Source organism: Papilio machaon, chromosome 17, assembly GCF_912999745.1.
Source record: "Papilio machaon chromosome 17, ilPapMach1.1, whole genome shotgun sequence".
Taxonomy (NCBI): Eukaryota; Metazoa; Arthropoda; class Insecta; order Lepidoptera; family Papilionidae; genus Papilio; species Papilio machaon.
Window position 1 is genome coordinate 261,104 of NC_060002.1, and position 15,485 is coordinate 276,588.

General features: G+C 41.4%; 1 protein-coding gene across 2 annotated transcripts; it reads left to right on the forward strand.

Moving 5' to 3' along the window:
* Nucleotides 1-224: 224 nt before the first annotated feature.
* Nucleotides 225-12,090, forward strand: LOC106708604 (tubulin polyglutamylase TTLL5). 2 transcript variants are annotated; one of them, XM_014500141.2, is made up of 16 exons: nucleotides 225-394; nucleotides 726-827; nucleotides 7,170-7,762; nucleotides 7,883-8,019; nucleotides 8,101-8,318; nucleotides 8,403-8,616; nucleotides 8,729-8,985; nucleotides 9,066-9,265; nucleotides 9,357-9,429; nucleotides 9,553-9,697; nucleotides 9,777-10,002; nucleotides 10,084-10,249; nucleotides 10,326-10,463; nucleotides 10,549-10,705; nucleotides 10,996-11,354; nucleotides 11,470-12,090. In XM_014500141.2, the coding sequence occupies exons 2-16, from the start codon at nucleotides 730-732 to the stop codon at nucleotides 11,582-11,584; spliced, it is 3,096 nt and encodes a 1,031-aa protein (XP_014355627.2). In that variant the 5' UTR covers nucleotides 225-394; nucleotides 726-729; the 3' UTR covers nucleotides 11,585-12,090. The 2 variants fall into 2 exon arrangements, with proteins under 2 accessions (XP_014355627.2, XP_045537693.1); XM_045681737.1 differs by lacking the exons at nucleotides 225-394; nucleotides 726-827 and adding an exon at nucleotides 2,679-2,920 and having other exon boundaries at nucleotides 10,549-10,699.
* Nucleotides 12,091-15,485: the final 3,395 nt, after the last annotated feature.

Below are 15,485 nucleotides of genomic sequence, written 5' to 3' on the forward strand. Positions count from 1 at the left end.
GTTTCTAAAATATCCGCAGATCCTGTAGGTTAGAAAAGTTTTACTTACATAAATTAAGATGTCTGCATAGCTTTTGAAAAGTTGAAGTAACTATATTAATTGTAGTAATAATTGTATTTTGAACTATGTATAACACATATAGACTTCTACTTGTTTAAAGAATTAAATTTATCAAAATAAATAGCACGACACACGAACGCATCCATAACTATGAATGACGCGCGTGTGCTAAATTTGAAAGACGAAGAAATGGATCTATCAAAATTGTTATATTTTAGCTAAAACAAACAAAAACTCTCAAAAAATTGTAACACAAATCAGAAATGTAAAATTTTTAGTGTTCAAAAGATCTTCGACCGGAAAACATCGGCGAAGAAAATTGATTGTCAGAATCGTAAGTAATATTGTGATAATAATTTAATGAATGACGTGAAAAGCAATTTGTAAAATTTAACTATTACCGCATAAAGATATCGATTTTTGTATGTTTTGGCGTATACGGTGTTGTGTAAACGCTTCCGCTAAGTACTGCTTGCGCGACTGGCGCATATAACTTTCCATTACTACAAAAATAAATTATTAAGAATTTGACACTAACCGCCGCTGATACTGTGTTGAAATTTATTTATTTAATATTAATACAGTATATTATAGGCGATAGGATTTTTTATTATTGTCATAATCAAGTTGTTTTAATAAAGTTGTCGTGTGTTGTGTTTGGTAAGAGGCATGCAGGGCGGGGAGACCAGCGCGCCCAATTTTAAGGTACCCTCTGATGACTTTCCCAAAGTACACAAAAAATGCAACCACGTCCGTCCACACACCAGGTTAATATATGTATTTATATATCATTTGAGATTTCAGATCCATACACACATATTAACCAATTTCAAAATCAAATATATATCACAGTTTTTTTTGTAACTCAAATTAAATTTCGTGATTTTAGTTATGTTTTATATTCAAGATTTTGAAATTGTCTATACCGTATACATATTGGCACACTTTAACATTTACACAGAAGCAGAGGCTGAGCAATGTCACATGTTTATATTTCTTTACTTGTCTAAGTTATTTTTTATATTTATGTACTTTATCATTTTATATATTTACAGTTACAGTTTATTATTTTAAAAGGCGGAATGACTTAGAAGCTATCATGCTTTCATTAACAATGAAAATATATATATGATCCTTATTATATTAACATCACAAAATATTTATTACCTTCCAATAATACCGGAATATGGAAAAAATTATTAATGTGTCTTGTTATCAAGGTGGCTTATGCTATGTCAAACAAGTCTAAGCCATGCAGCATGTTGGCTTGCTTTATGTCTGGCATGATTGCACTTTTCCTTGTTGTTACCTCATCACACATTTACCTCAGTATTGATGATGATTGAAACTTATTTGTGAAGTGTTACTGATGTTGAAATTCTATTTATTTTATAATTTTACTGGCTTTATTCAGAGTAATCTTCATAAAATTGTATTTGTCTTTATAAATTAAAGCATGTTTCTGAATATTTATAACTTAGTACATATCTATAGCTAGAATCTACATCAAATTCTTCAGTAATATTTTGTTCTTTTGATATAATTTTTAAGGCAGTAGAGGAAGTTAATTTGATGAATGTGGAATGTTCTAGGAATATATAGGTTACTAGCTTTTTCCCGCGACTCCGTCCGCGCAGAATAAAAAAAAAAAAAGAAAACGGGGTAAAAATTATCCTATGTCCTATTCCTGGTTCTAAGCTACCTGCCCACCAATTTTCAGTCAAATCGATTCAGCCGTTCTTGAGTTATAAATAGTGTAACTAACACGACTTTCTTTTATATATATAGATTATTTGCTATGCTATTATTAGTAACCTATTATGATACCTAAACATGTTATGACAGATTAATATCCAACTTTAAAATTTCCATTAGATAAGATTAGGTGGTGAAATAGCAATGTACTGCATTGTGGCAGCAGCAGTGCAGTCTTAATGCGGGAATTGCCGCTAAACACACGCCGTCGCTAACCTCGCTAGTAAACAAAAAAAGTTAAGAAAGATATAGATATATGTAACATAAAATGGTAATTATCCGTTAAGGCTCATTTTTTACGATAAAAACATTTTATGAAGGTGGAGATACAGCACAGAAAGCATTGTTTTACGCAGATAACATCGCGGGTATAATATCACGTAATAAGGATTAAAAGCCTTTGTGTATATTTTGTGGAAATAAAACAATTCTGATAAAGGAAAAGTTTTAAACTCGTAAAAAAATACGAACAAATAAAGCAAACTTTTAATCCAGTACCACGTACGAACATCCCCTCGACGAGCGAACTATCACGGAACTTAAACTCGGAATCGTGTTCATGCATGAAATATACTTATAATAAAAATCATCCTGGTACTGTTTCCATTGTTTTTTAATTGTGGCTCGTAGCTTCCGTTAGTCGTAACAAGTACCTATATAGCTATTTATTAAATATAACCCATTTTCTTATCGGGAGTATGAAAATATATAAGAAAAGTTAATCATATGTTGCAAATACATATTTCTTGTGTACATATTTTCTTTTACCGAAAATATATCAAAAACGACCCTTCAATATTTGTGGAATTAAGCCTAAAATACATATCTGTGGGGTATTGTGGCATCAGTGAGCCACAGCCATAGCAACCCCCTTCACGGCAAGCGGTCGCTAGCGGCGGAGTTTACTTCAGTCGTCTCCGGCCCGCCGACCGCGACCGACAGCGGACGTTGGTGCTGCCGAAAAGCGCGCGAAATTGCTAATTAAGTGACACAGAGTGACACGGCGCCTGTCAACTCTCTTCCTCCCTCCCCCGCAGCCGGCGAGGCGTTTCCGTACGCTGACTCAGCCTATTGTCTGATCGACATTCATGGGCAAAATTTTTGTGTGAGTACGCACTGAATAACTTATGTAAATGTTGTTCAATTGTACCATAGATAATAATATTGTTAATGAACGTTCAAAATTGTACCTTATTAGAATTCAGAAATCGGGTATAATGAAATAATATTTTATTTTTGATACATATAATAAAAATAAGATTCCTACTGAGACCAGAAAAGAGTGGATTCCGATAGTACTACACATTGTGATTTATAAGGATTTAAAATGCTATAAAAAAGTAGTATGAAAAATGATCAAGTCATTATTTCATAGTGTTTAGGTTGTATCAGTGAGCGGTCGTGGCGAGTTCGAGTGGTGTTAAGCGTTTTCACATTGTTAGGGTGATGAGGGGAGGTACGGGGGCGGCAGGCGGCGGAACATTTGCATGTCCGCTGGCGTCAGCGCAGTGTAGCTGCACTTCTTTCTAACATTACTAATGCTTCTCTCATAAGTTAACGTTGATCCGATCTTATAATAAAGTTTTAGTTTCGTACAGTAGAAAGAAGCATGTTCGTTTATTATGTTCGCTTATTATGACATGGTTAAGGGCCGAGCTAACCCTCCGATAGTTGGCAGCAAGGGCAATGCCGCGCTCTGGTTTACAATTTTAAGGTAAGGTCAGTACGGCTGAGGCAGTGTGAGAGCGAGGCGAAACGCTGCGCCTACGCCTAACTGAAAGTTGTCTGTCTGCCCGCAATCTCGAACCTGAGACCGCTTGTTATCGTTACTCGGCGCCCGCCGTGGCCGTATCGTTTGCGTAAAATCTTTCCACTTGCCTTGCCGCAATTTGGTGAAAGCTCCACTTTTAATTTAATTGCAAATTTACATAAAAATCGCGTTTAAAATTTTTACAGAATCATGCTGATGTTTCTATTTGCAGCTGTATGAATTGTTTATATTTTATTTTAAATAATGTAATTAGTATAAAAAGTAGTCTTAAGTTCAGTCGGCTGGATTTGATTAAATACTCTGGTTTTGTGGTTAATTTTCAATTTAATGGTTTGCTTTCCGAGCTGCTAGTTAAGAGGGACTAAAGATCTTAGATAAATAAATCAATTTAGATTAACTTTAAAAAAATAATTTTACTGCGATAACATCTTCTGCACAATCATGTAGTAAAATTATCAAAAGCATTCATTGCAGCAGTAATTAATGAAAAGTAAATGGATGTAGCTCGTAGCACGTAGCTTAGCAAATCAGTATAGCATATTGCTATTTTAGCCGCCCCCAGTCGCCTCGTTCACTTTTTCAATTTCACACCCGTATCGTATCGGGAACCGTAAATCGCTTTGCAAATCAAATATTTACCTATATAAGTGTTTAATTTAACAGCGTTTAGGAGTAAAAAGGCAACAGGAACAATGAAAACAGACGCATTACATGATAGATTATCGTTAAATTTTAATCGTTTAATTTAACTATCATGAGCAAGTAAATCAGCTTGCAAAATATTGATCAGATAACGCTGATGCCGACTTAAGGCAATAGCGCTGGCGGCAACGGGGGTGGAAGCGGACGTCCCTGTTGCAGCAGACTGCTGCAGTTGGGCAATAATGCTTACCCTATTAGTTACAGTATACACATAAGTTTCTCTATGAAACTGTGATGATGTTAAATATTACTTCTTACTAGTATTATAAATACGAAAGTTAAGATAGATGGATGAATGGATGTTTGTTTGAAGGTATCTCCAGAACTGCTCACAGATGTAGAACATATCCCGGAAGAATTCATCGGCTACTTATTAAGTTTTTCTTATTCCACGCGGAAGAAGTCTCGGGCGACAACTAGTTTTGAATTACATGGAATTTCAATTTTTATTAATAAATGAATAATATCTCATTGCCTTTTTGAAGTAGTTATTGTTGTTTCACGAATCCTGTATCGACCCTCTTATACGTGATTATTGCACGGACAGGTATGTTTTGGTACGTGAGTATAGTGTACTAGTCTCCGACGTGAACCGTAAGTGCAGTATCCAGGCAATTTAGTGCACGCGATTTGTACCTAGGGCTGGCTCTAGCAGCTATCGCAAGTTTTATATCCGAGATTGGACACGCAACGACGCGTGTGGTGTGGAGATATGGTGTGGAGAAATATTTTTGTGACGATGAGTCATTCATTCGCCTCCTTGCGTTTTAATTAGACTTTTTCACTCACCCTTGAGGGATACAAAATGCATTGGCTGAGAATAATAATAGTACGCGAAATATTTAAAAAGATTGATCATTACTAAATTTCAATTCAAGCCATTATGAAGCTGTATTGTTTGTTTTCGCACTAGGAATCCTAAACAAATACATGTTTATTAATAAGTTCAATCTAGGAGAGTTTAATCTCAAACTAGACTACCATGCTTTGTAGCCGGAGTGAGCATGTCATGGTGTAAGGCTGTGACTGCCGGCCGCCCGCGCCCCGCAGCCGCGCCGGTATCACCACCACTCGGTATCCATGACAACGCGGCGTGTTTTCATATTGCCCAAAATTTGTAGTACTTACAAGTGGTAAAAATAAAACATTTGCGTTTTTAAATAAAACGTTTGTAAACATTTTATTTTGCATCAAATAATGTTCGTCAAACACACAGAGTAATTAGAACACAGTACTTAAATTGGTATTATTTAAGGCACTGCATTTGGGTTACTGCACGTTATTGTTACCTTTCAAAAGAGAGCAGGAGCCGAAGGTTTCTGGGAACAATAGATTGCTCTGAAAAGCTCTGTGCATTATTATTCATCCGTACAGTATGTACTTTACACACGAACTTTTGTACCACTACGACTTCTCCGCATTCTGTGTGCGCAATTTTCATTAACCCATTGAAATCGATATAAGTATATGAAGTTGATTTTTATAACAAAACAAGAACAAAAATAAAATGTACTTATTCTTTTTTTCAAACTCAATTATTTTTATGTTTTTTAGCGCAGCATTGTCTCAACTTTACATAATTCCCACATTGCAATTAACTTTGCGAACAACAGTTTCGCCTTTTTAAATGTATCTGTTTGCTTTGGAAAAAAAAATTAAGCATTTACCGCATAGAAAAAAATAAAATTCAATTTAAATTTTAAACCAATGACGATATATTTATCATAGTTCGGAACACCGATAAACATATGACGACCTTTATGAACTATTTTACATTTTGTAGATATCTTAAATGCAGTGAAAACCCACATTATAAGTTTGATGTTTTCTGTGAATAGCTAGTGTTCATTGAGATTCAACTCAGAACGCACCAGGCCATATAGGGCGGGTGCACGAGCCGCGCACCACGCGCTTCTCCCTTGTCAATACATCCTAACGGCACGCCGTCGCAACGCACTTAATGACTGACGATGACTATACTGTCCACTTTGTTTAATGTAAGCCCGGGTGTTAAATATCTCATGACATCATTCTCTAAGACGCTGAATTACTAACACTACGAGATATAGTTTGCTTTAAAAATACATCTACATTGTAAAATATACAATACATAGTGTATGTTGCCATATTCAGACATATTTTGTATGTGAAATGTTGAATGATAAGGGCAATAATAAACGCGAATACTTGTTTAGAGAGTAGTTCGCTTATAATTTTGTTAGGGATTAAAAAAATGAAGCACAATCCTTCAACGAATGTTTGTCATATGTGAACATTTGTCGCTGTTACGCTGCACTATAATTTACTATCACCACTAAGACAACTAAATCAATAAATCGGTTTTAATAAATCGCAAAGCGGCTGCATTTAGTGTCACAACACAACGTTTAACGGCAATTTCCATGACCTGGATTAAATGGCAGCCGCGTTATGTTCTCGCAATTACATGCAATACCTTTATGAATTTCACTCGATTTTATTGTCTTTAAACTATTTTGGGCTTCATATATCTCAAAGTAGCAAGCAAATCCTATTTTGTGTTAATTCAATTAAATTGTCGAGATTTCTGTCAGACAAATTAATTTTAACTAAATGCTCATCGTACTGGAATGCTTCATCTTAATATTTCAATATTCGGTAATTAGTCGCATGAGTTCCTTTTTTACTTTTTAACCTTATCTTATGCATAGCAAATAGCCATTAAGCTTAAAAGGTAACTCTGTAAGTACTTATTATGGACTACTAAAAACTAAAAGTAATATTTTGTATATCACAAACAACGTTTGTTGCAATAACAAGCACAAACAATATCAAACCGCACTTGATTCGCAATCATCCTTATATTTTACGACAAATTAATGTCAACTTTTATAAATTTCAGTCCACATGTATCACCAGAAACAACAGATCCGTCTACTTCGGGCCTTCAAAAGACCATCTCGGAAAAGGCCGACATCATGAGAAAAACAGAGGAGGAGACCAAGGATGGAAGCGAACAGGAAGGCTCGGTCGCGGACTGGGTGACGGGCGGGCCCATCGGCTCCAAGGCGGCCGTGCTCGTATTCAGATCCTGCGTCCTCGCCTCCCGGACGCCTTCCATGGAGTCGGCGACCAAGAGCGTCGGGAACAACACGGGGAATAACATCCTCCTGAACAAAGCCAAGAATATGGCCAAAAGGCTAGTGTCCGAGCCGCACTCGTTGAGCGTCAGACCAAAGAATATAATGCACGACGTGATGGAGACGTTCGGTACCGGCACAAAGATGAACGGGCAAGCTTACGTGGTTCGGCACGTGAGCGACACCGAGCTGCCCGAGGCCGCGCCCGTCGAGGAGCAGGGCCACGAGCCGGCGCACCACCAGCGCGACATCGACGACGTGTTGCACGACCTCAGCAAGATCACGCTCAAGAAGCACCTCGACGTCGAGAACACCACCGCCAACATCAAACCGCCGGAGGACCCGCCGCCAATTGGTGAGAAATTTAAACCGTCATATTACATTACATATATGCAAAGATGTCCTATATACAAACTTTTACTTTCGTCGAACTAAAAACGTGGCTTGACTTAATTCAAAATTTTCTGCATTTCAGAAAATAAAGAAGACAAGAAAAACAAGAAAACTAAAGGAAAGAGCAAACTAAAATTTCCACAAGTCAAACGATGTATATCACCACAAGAAAGCCAAGATTCGGAAAATACGTTAGTGAAGGAAATAGACAGTGTTAAGGTATGGAGCGTTATTTTATAGTTGCAGGCAAAGGATCAGTATCGGGTACGCGGTAAATGTACACAGTTGCGATGTGTGCAGGTACTGGAGAGCAGCAACATGCCGGCGCGCATCCTGCAGGCCACCTACAAGCTGGTGAACACGGAGACCAAGCTGCTGCACCGGCTGCTGCAGGCGCACGGTCTGCAGGAGGCGCCGCCCGACTCCAAGGACTTCAACCTCATGTGGGCCGGCCTGCACCCCAAGCCGGACGTCCTGCGGGCGCTCTCGCCCTACCAGAGAGTCAACCACTTCCCCCGGTCGGTTGCATCATTCATCATTTGTATGTTTTAGGTTGATTATTTTAATAAGCCATGAGCGGTGAGTTTTAATGTCACTGTTAGGTCGTACGAGCTGACGCGCAAGGACAAGCTGTTCAAGAACATCGAGAAGATGCAGTATTTCCGCGGCGTGAAGAACTTCGACTTCATCCCGACGACGTTCCTGATGCCCACCGAGTACAAGGAGCTGTGCACGGCTCACTACCGCACCAAGGGGCCCTGGATCGTGAAGCCCGCCGCCTCCAGCCGCGGCCGCGGCATCTATATAGTCAACACGGTGAGCTCGACAACTTGTAATTCTCAAATCTTCAAATATACCGTTAATGCTGTTAGTTATAATTTATTTTAAGAGATTTAATTAACTGAAGTCGTATCTCCCCGAGTCGCAGCCGGACCAGATCCCGAAGGGCGACAACGTGGTGGTGGCGAAGTACATAGACCGGCCGCTGCTGATCGGCGGACACAAGTGCGACCTGCGGCTGTACGTGTGCGTCACCTCCGTGGACCCTCTGCTCGTGTACCTGTACGAGGAGGGCCTCGTGCGCTTCGCCACCGTCAAGTACGACAAGAGCAACAAGAACCTGTGGAACCCCTGCATGCACCTCTGCAACTACAGCATCAACAAGTACCACACCGACTACATCAAGTGAGTGAGGCGGGTGTGGCGGGGCGGTGGTGGGGCGGTGGCGAGGTCTGAGTGTACCTGGGCCTTGTGTCGGTGTGCAGGTGCGAGGACCCGGTGGCGGGAGACGTGGGACACAAGTGGACGCTGTCGGCGTTGCTGCGCACTCTGCGCGCGCAGGGCCGCGACACGCGCACGCTCATGGCCGCCGTCGAGGACCTCGTCGTCAAGTCGGTGCTCTGCTCCGCGCACACCATGGCCGCCGCCGCCAGGGTCTTCGTGCCCAACGTCTTCAACTGCTTCGGTCAGTCGCTCTTCCTCGCCTTTCCTCACACTTGCCCGCCTGTTGCTCTAAATCGTTCGTACTTTATCGTCTTGTCTATGTTTTTTTCTAGAACTCTTCGGCTACGATATCCTGGTAGATGAAAATTTAAAGCCTTGGTTACTAGAAATAAATCTGTCGCCCAGGTGTGTATCTCTTCTTCTTTGTTACTAGTGTGAAAAGTGTTGTGAATATAGCGGCAACATCAGTTAACTGGATTTTTAATAAGACATACTATACCTATATTTGGTACATTTGTGTGGGAGCAGTCTGGCGTGCGAGAGTCCGCTGGACGCACGTGTAAAGTCTGCGCTGCTGGCGGACACGCTGACACTGGTGGGTCTGCCGGCCGTACCCCCGCCCGGACATGACCTCGCCAGCCACAACAACTCGCTCAGGATGAGGATAGGCGCGGTTCGTCTCAGTCTCGGCTTTTAAATAATTTCTCAGCAATGGATGATTGTAATAATGCAAATACTTGTGTTGTGCGCAGTGCCGGCGTGTGCACTCCGCGGAGAACGTGTGCGTGCGGCGCGGTGCGGGTGCGGGTGCGGGTGCGGGTGCTGGGGGTGCAGGTGCGGGCGCGGGCGCGGGTGCGGGTCTTGCGGGCGAGGAGCTGCGCATAGTGCGGGCCGTGCGGGCGCAGTACGCGCGCCGCGGCGGCTTCGTGCGCATCTTCCCCTCGCAGAACTCCTGGCAGAAATACGCCCAGTACCTGGGTACGATTTTTATTTAAATCGTAATGTAAGGTTACGATACGTGAGATCTATGACCGAATGTGGCGTCGTATCGTGCGGCAGATCCGGTGACCGGCATCCCGGTGTGCTCGACGTCGGTGAACAGCAGCGCGCCGTACGCGGCCCTGCAGCACAACTACAACCTGCTGGTGCACGCGCACGTGTTGCCGCACTTCCGGCAGGCCGCCGCGCACACCGAGCCCGACCTGGACGCCGACACGCCGCAGAGGTGAGCGCCGGGTGGGGGTGCACGGTGGGGGGAGAGGGGGGCGAGCGGCGGTGGTAACGGCGGCGTGGTGTTGCAGGCTGCGGCGCTACGAGACGGTGGCGATAGCGGGCGCGGCGCCGGCCGTGCAGCTGGCGGAGAGCGCGCCGCCGCCGCGGGACGCTCGCCGCGCCAAGGACCTCATCAAGCAGCAGCTGCTGGACGGACTGAAACTGACGTGGGTATAGTTGCCGCTCCCGCTCCCGCTCCCGCTAGTCTAGTGGCGGGGGCGGCAGTGAGAGCGTGCGTGTGTGTGTGCGCAGAGGCAGCGAGGGGCGGCGCGCGTTCGGTCTGTACCTGACGCACGTGCTGAAGCGCGTGTCGTGCGCGGGGGGGGAGCAGGCGGCCCAGCACGCCGCGCTGCTGCTGCGCTTCCTGCGCCGCGCCGCCGCCACACTGCGCATGCCCTACAATGTAAAGGTGACATCGATATAAGCATGCCGCTTTGCAACATCTGTACTCGTAATGTCTAATTAACAGTACAAACTTATGCTTTTAACTTTTTTTTAAATATTTTTTACTGTAGATTTAATGCATGAAACATACACCAGGATACTAACATTTTACTATCTCCATATCTTACCGATATCTCCCTATATACTTCTAGACAATCTTTGTTATGTTGTACTAATGGACATGTTACCTTCACAAATAAGTACGTAGCACGATGTAGACGAGATGAGAAGTGTATAGTTGCGTGTGCGGCTCAGGGCCCGCCGGCGAAGATGTGCGACAAGGACCGGTGCGCGGTGGTGGCGAAGCAGCTGAGCGACTTCCTGTACCTGTACTGCCGCGACGCCGACCTCTGCGCCGACGCCGACCGCCGCGACGGCTGCGTCTCCAACATACACTTCGCCCAGTTCCTCTGCTGCGCCAGCGAGGCCGACCTCGAGGAGGTGCTGTTGCTCGTGCTGCGTCTCGAGAACCACGTCGCGCCCTTCCTCGGCGACGCCCGCAACCCCTACTGCGTCGACCTGCCGCCCGAGCGGCTGGCGGCGCGCGCCCAGCGCCACTCGCTGCTGCGTCTGCTGGCCGCCCTCGCGCCCCTCACCACGCGCCGATACTACAGGTGTGTCCCGCACACACCCCACACCGCACACACCCCACACGTACTCCGCACACACCCCACACGTACCCCACACGTACACCACAAACACCAACCTATTCATCGCGTTTGATTGCAGGCCGATACCAGAAGGAGCTAAACGCGTGGAAGAAGAAGCGGAGTGCGAGCCTCAACCCGTCTCTCCGCAACGCCCCGCCTCGCCCTCCCGCCGCCCCTCCCCACCGCGTACATAACGCCCCGCCCCACGCCCCACGCCCCACACCAGACATGATGCAGTCGACCTGGAGACCTGCACCCACCCTTGAACCTATCGAAATCTTGTACAAAACTGTATCGTAACCTCGCGACCGCAACGGGCTGAGGAACTTTGTCTCTTGTCATATCCTCCTCTTGTCATTGATGATGTTTGGAACATCACAAATCACGGTTCTTTTTTTCTCTGTTCTCTAACCTATGAAATTTATACTGTGAACTTGTTTTCTAATATTTGCTTACATTCCTGTCTCTAAATAATATAAGACTTAGGATCCTCGCCTTAACTAGCAATAAATAGTGTTAAATAGAAACTAGCTGAGAAGAGTCTTATGAAGATGTAAACGTTGTGATCCGACGAAGACGTCCTAAATGTCGTGTCGCTAGTCTAGCGCTTAGATCTTGTCTAGGATATGATGAGAACATCATCACATGTGACTTAACCAAAGATTTAAATACATAGATGGAGGCGTTAACGCATTTCAGTTGTGTCAACGAAAAGTTCCTCTTAAATATATTTCATCAGCATTATGAGTGTCAATTGATGTCATGAATTTCATGAATTAAATGGAGTTATTTTCACATATAATGTACTGGTGATAGAGACCATCTTAAATAATGAAAGAGAAACTATGAAAATGGCTACATCTATGTGTTTAAGTGATCGGTGTCTAGTTCTAGTACCTGAGGGAGTTATAATCGGTGCTACAGGACGGTGTGTGCGTGTGTTTGTGTGTTTGTTGTTGTGAAAATGTGACTACAACTCTTGATCACATTTATTATGGATGGAAAATTGAAAATGTGACCTTTTCAATAATATTAATGTTAACATTTGAAAATCTTTGTTCCATTTTTATAGAAAAAAACAAAATTAATATATAGAGAATGTTGACTATATTTGATATCATCGTTAAAAATATTAATTAAAACATTTAGTAAATTTGAAACCTTCTTTGAAAAATATAATAAATATTTCATTTATTTAAAGTGATGAACAGAATCTCCGTTTAATTTTGTCGTGTAAAGATTGAAGAACAAGATTTTGTTATTTATAAAAAAAAATCTACAGGCAACTGTTAGGTAAATCTCATTTAAATTCTATAAATAGATTTGATAAATTAATATTAGCAAATAAGATTTTTTTTATCAAAGGCAATATAGAAATGAAAGTCTGTTGATGAGATTGTCATTGTATTGGTTTGTTATTTGACTTTTTAATTTTAAATCAAAGACAACATGGATGCTAGTCGAGTCGGCGTGTTGTTTATTTAGATTAGGCCTAAGTTTGTCCAAACATATCCTTGATTATTACTTACAACCTTATTTTATCTAATTAAATTGATGTCAGATACTAGTCCAATCATTAAAGAGTTTTTACAATTTGTTATAAAATTGCCGTGCGTTCCGAAACAACCCTAGAAAACTCATACACTCTCAAACACTGATAGAGAAGTGGCATTCCACGGTTATTTGAAAAATGTACATGAAGTAGTATTTTTTTTGCTACAAAAATTAATACGAATGTGCATATAAAATAAAATTTCAACAATTATTTCCTCTCCAAAGAATATTTTGCTACAAATTTGAGATGCTTTTTTTTAAATTTATTAAGGCATTGGATATCAAATTTGAGATGCTTTTATTAAATGTTACCATATTTGTGTTGAATGATTTTGTTTTTGTTTTTTAGTATTATTTTGATGATTTATATTTAAGAATGGTTTATTAATTTTTATTTCATGTTACCGTGCAACTGACGCCATTGTACTTTTATCCCGTACAAAGATTTTAACAAATAAGAATAGTAATATAATAAAGTACTTAACTCATTATTTATTTGTAAATTTACTCGGATATATTAAAAGAAATGCATGAAGAAAAGGAAAAAGTTATTTTCGATATTTTAGTTTTTTGTTTAATATATAATTGCTCTATTACGAGAGCGATTAATTTCAATTCGGTAGAGATATATTTATACGGGCGATTATTAAACTGTATTTTTATAGTGAAATGAATTATAATAATAAATTTTTGATGTGATGCATGCAAGTAACTCGTATGCGAATCGCTTATGTAGCTTCTCCCGCGGCGTCGGTGCAGTATCGACATAATGCGGGCCCAGCTGCAACGGACAACACTTCGCTTCACAACAGTACATTGTGTGAGTCTCGTATTTGGCAACCGCGATTCGTTCTGCAAAATTATTTTGAATTTGCTGTGCTGAATAAAGGAAATATTTACAAATCCATGTTTTTTCTTCTAGTATATCTTTCTGACTTTTCTGTTATAATTTTGATGGCTGCTACGAATAAAGGTTAATGTGCAAATTGACAACTATTCGGGAGAGGCTCTCAAAGTTTAAACCACTGTTTGTCTCCTACGCAACTTTGTCCGAAATTCAGACGACTCGACCAACGCAACGAAACGAACGAAACTACAAAACGCAACCGACATCAATGACAACAACGAACTACCAAAACACCAAAATCATTCAGGACCCGCGGGAGGTATATGTGTAGCGAGATATGTCTCTAAACATCGCGATTAAATCAAACGATGTCTCGCTACAACGCCATCTTTTAGGGCGCAGCAGAAACGGCGCCAACATTCCGCCCACCAAGAACTCTGTTCTTCACCGCCCACCATGGTGTATTTAATTCAAGGTGCCTAACGTGTTGATTAGTAATCTCCCTTTTCCCCTTGTTTAATGCTGCTGATCTTTCGGGTTGCGTGTCTACTGTTATTCCAGATAAAATCCAACCTAATAATGTATTTTGAGCAATCGTCCCTGCCGAGTTCTTTAACAGCCCATCATCGATAATTTTTGTGTACACTTCAGCGCCTAGCAAGATGTCTATTTTGTTCGGCTCACCGAATGTAGGATCTGATAGTGTAATAGAATGCAATTCCGGCCAATCGGGGACGTTGCACCTTTGTGATGGCAAGTTGTTTGTGATTCTATTCAAAACATAGGCTCTCACAGGTACAGTGAAGTGTGGGTTTGTTCTCGAGCGTATGTTTAACTCAACTGCGTACTTCGTACGCAGTTTGCTCCCTTCACTGAGTCCTGTGACCTCACCGTTAATTGTAATTCTTTTTAGACCTGCTGATTTCACAATGTCTTCAGTAACAAACGATGCCTGGGATCCCTGGTCAATCAAGGCACGGTAGATTTGTGTGTTTCCGCTTTTTTGAAAGACATCTACTAGTGCTGTAGGAAGCAGTACTTGTCCAGGTTGTTTTAAAAAATGTGTAGCGATGTTTTCATGTTCGTTGGTGTGTATTTCTTCTCCGTGCTGTTGTTCATCTGTTGTTTTTTCCTTTTTCCTGGGATGCAGCAACGAATGATGTTTTCCTTTGCAAATATTGCATCTTGTGCTTTTCAAACATCTTTTAGCAGAATGGTGGGGAATTAGGCAGTTAAAACATAAATTATTTTCTTTTACAAAATCTATCTTTTTTTCCTGATTAAGTCTAACGAACTGTTTACATTGGAAAATGAAGTGATCATCCTTACAAAATGTGCATTGGGCTGAAGACACTGTTGACACAGACGAATGAAATGCTTTGGTCTTACTAGTACCTTGCTTTGAATAATCTTCCACCATTTCTAACGATTTAAATCTCATCTCAAGAAATTGATGTAACTGTTGAAAGCTCGGCATGTTTTCACTGTCCGCAGTAATGTGTTGTTCCCACAATCGATGACTCGTCGGATCTAACTTCGAAACGGTTATGTAAACAATTATGTCATCCCATGCATCAGTATTAATTCCCATATTTTTGAAACTATTAAGGCAGTCTAAAGTTGTGTACAGCAACTGTTTTAATAGATGAGCCGATTCATGAGCTATCGTTTTCAAACTAAACAATTTTTTGAAA

Excerpts from the sequence above, each read along its gene's own strand:
- LOC106708604 (XM_014500141.2), top strand. The coding sequence starts at position 730 with ATGCAGGGCGGGGAGACCAGCGCGCCCAATTTTAAGGTACCCTCTGAT. Across the intron at positions 9,430-9,552 it reads GAAATAAATCTGTCGCCCAG|TCTGGCGTGCGAGAGTCCGC; the intron begins GTGTGTATCTCT and ends GTGTGGGAGCAG. Across the intron at positions 10,250-10,325 it reads GACGCCGACACGCCGCAGAG|GCTGCGGCGCTACGAGACGG; the intron begins GTGAGCGCCGGG and ends GTGGTGTTGCAG.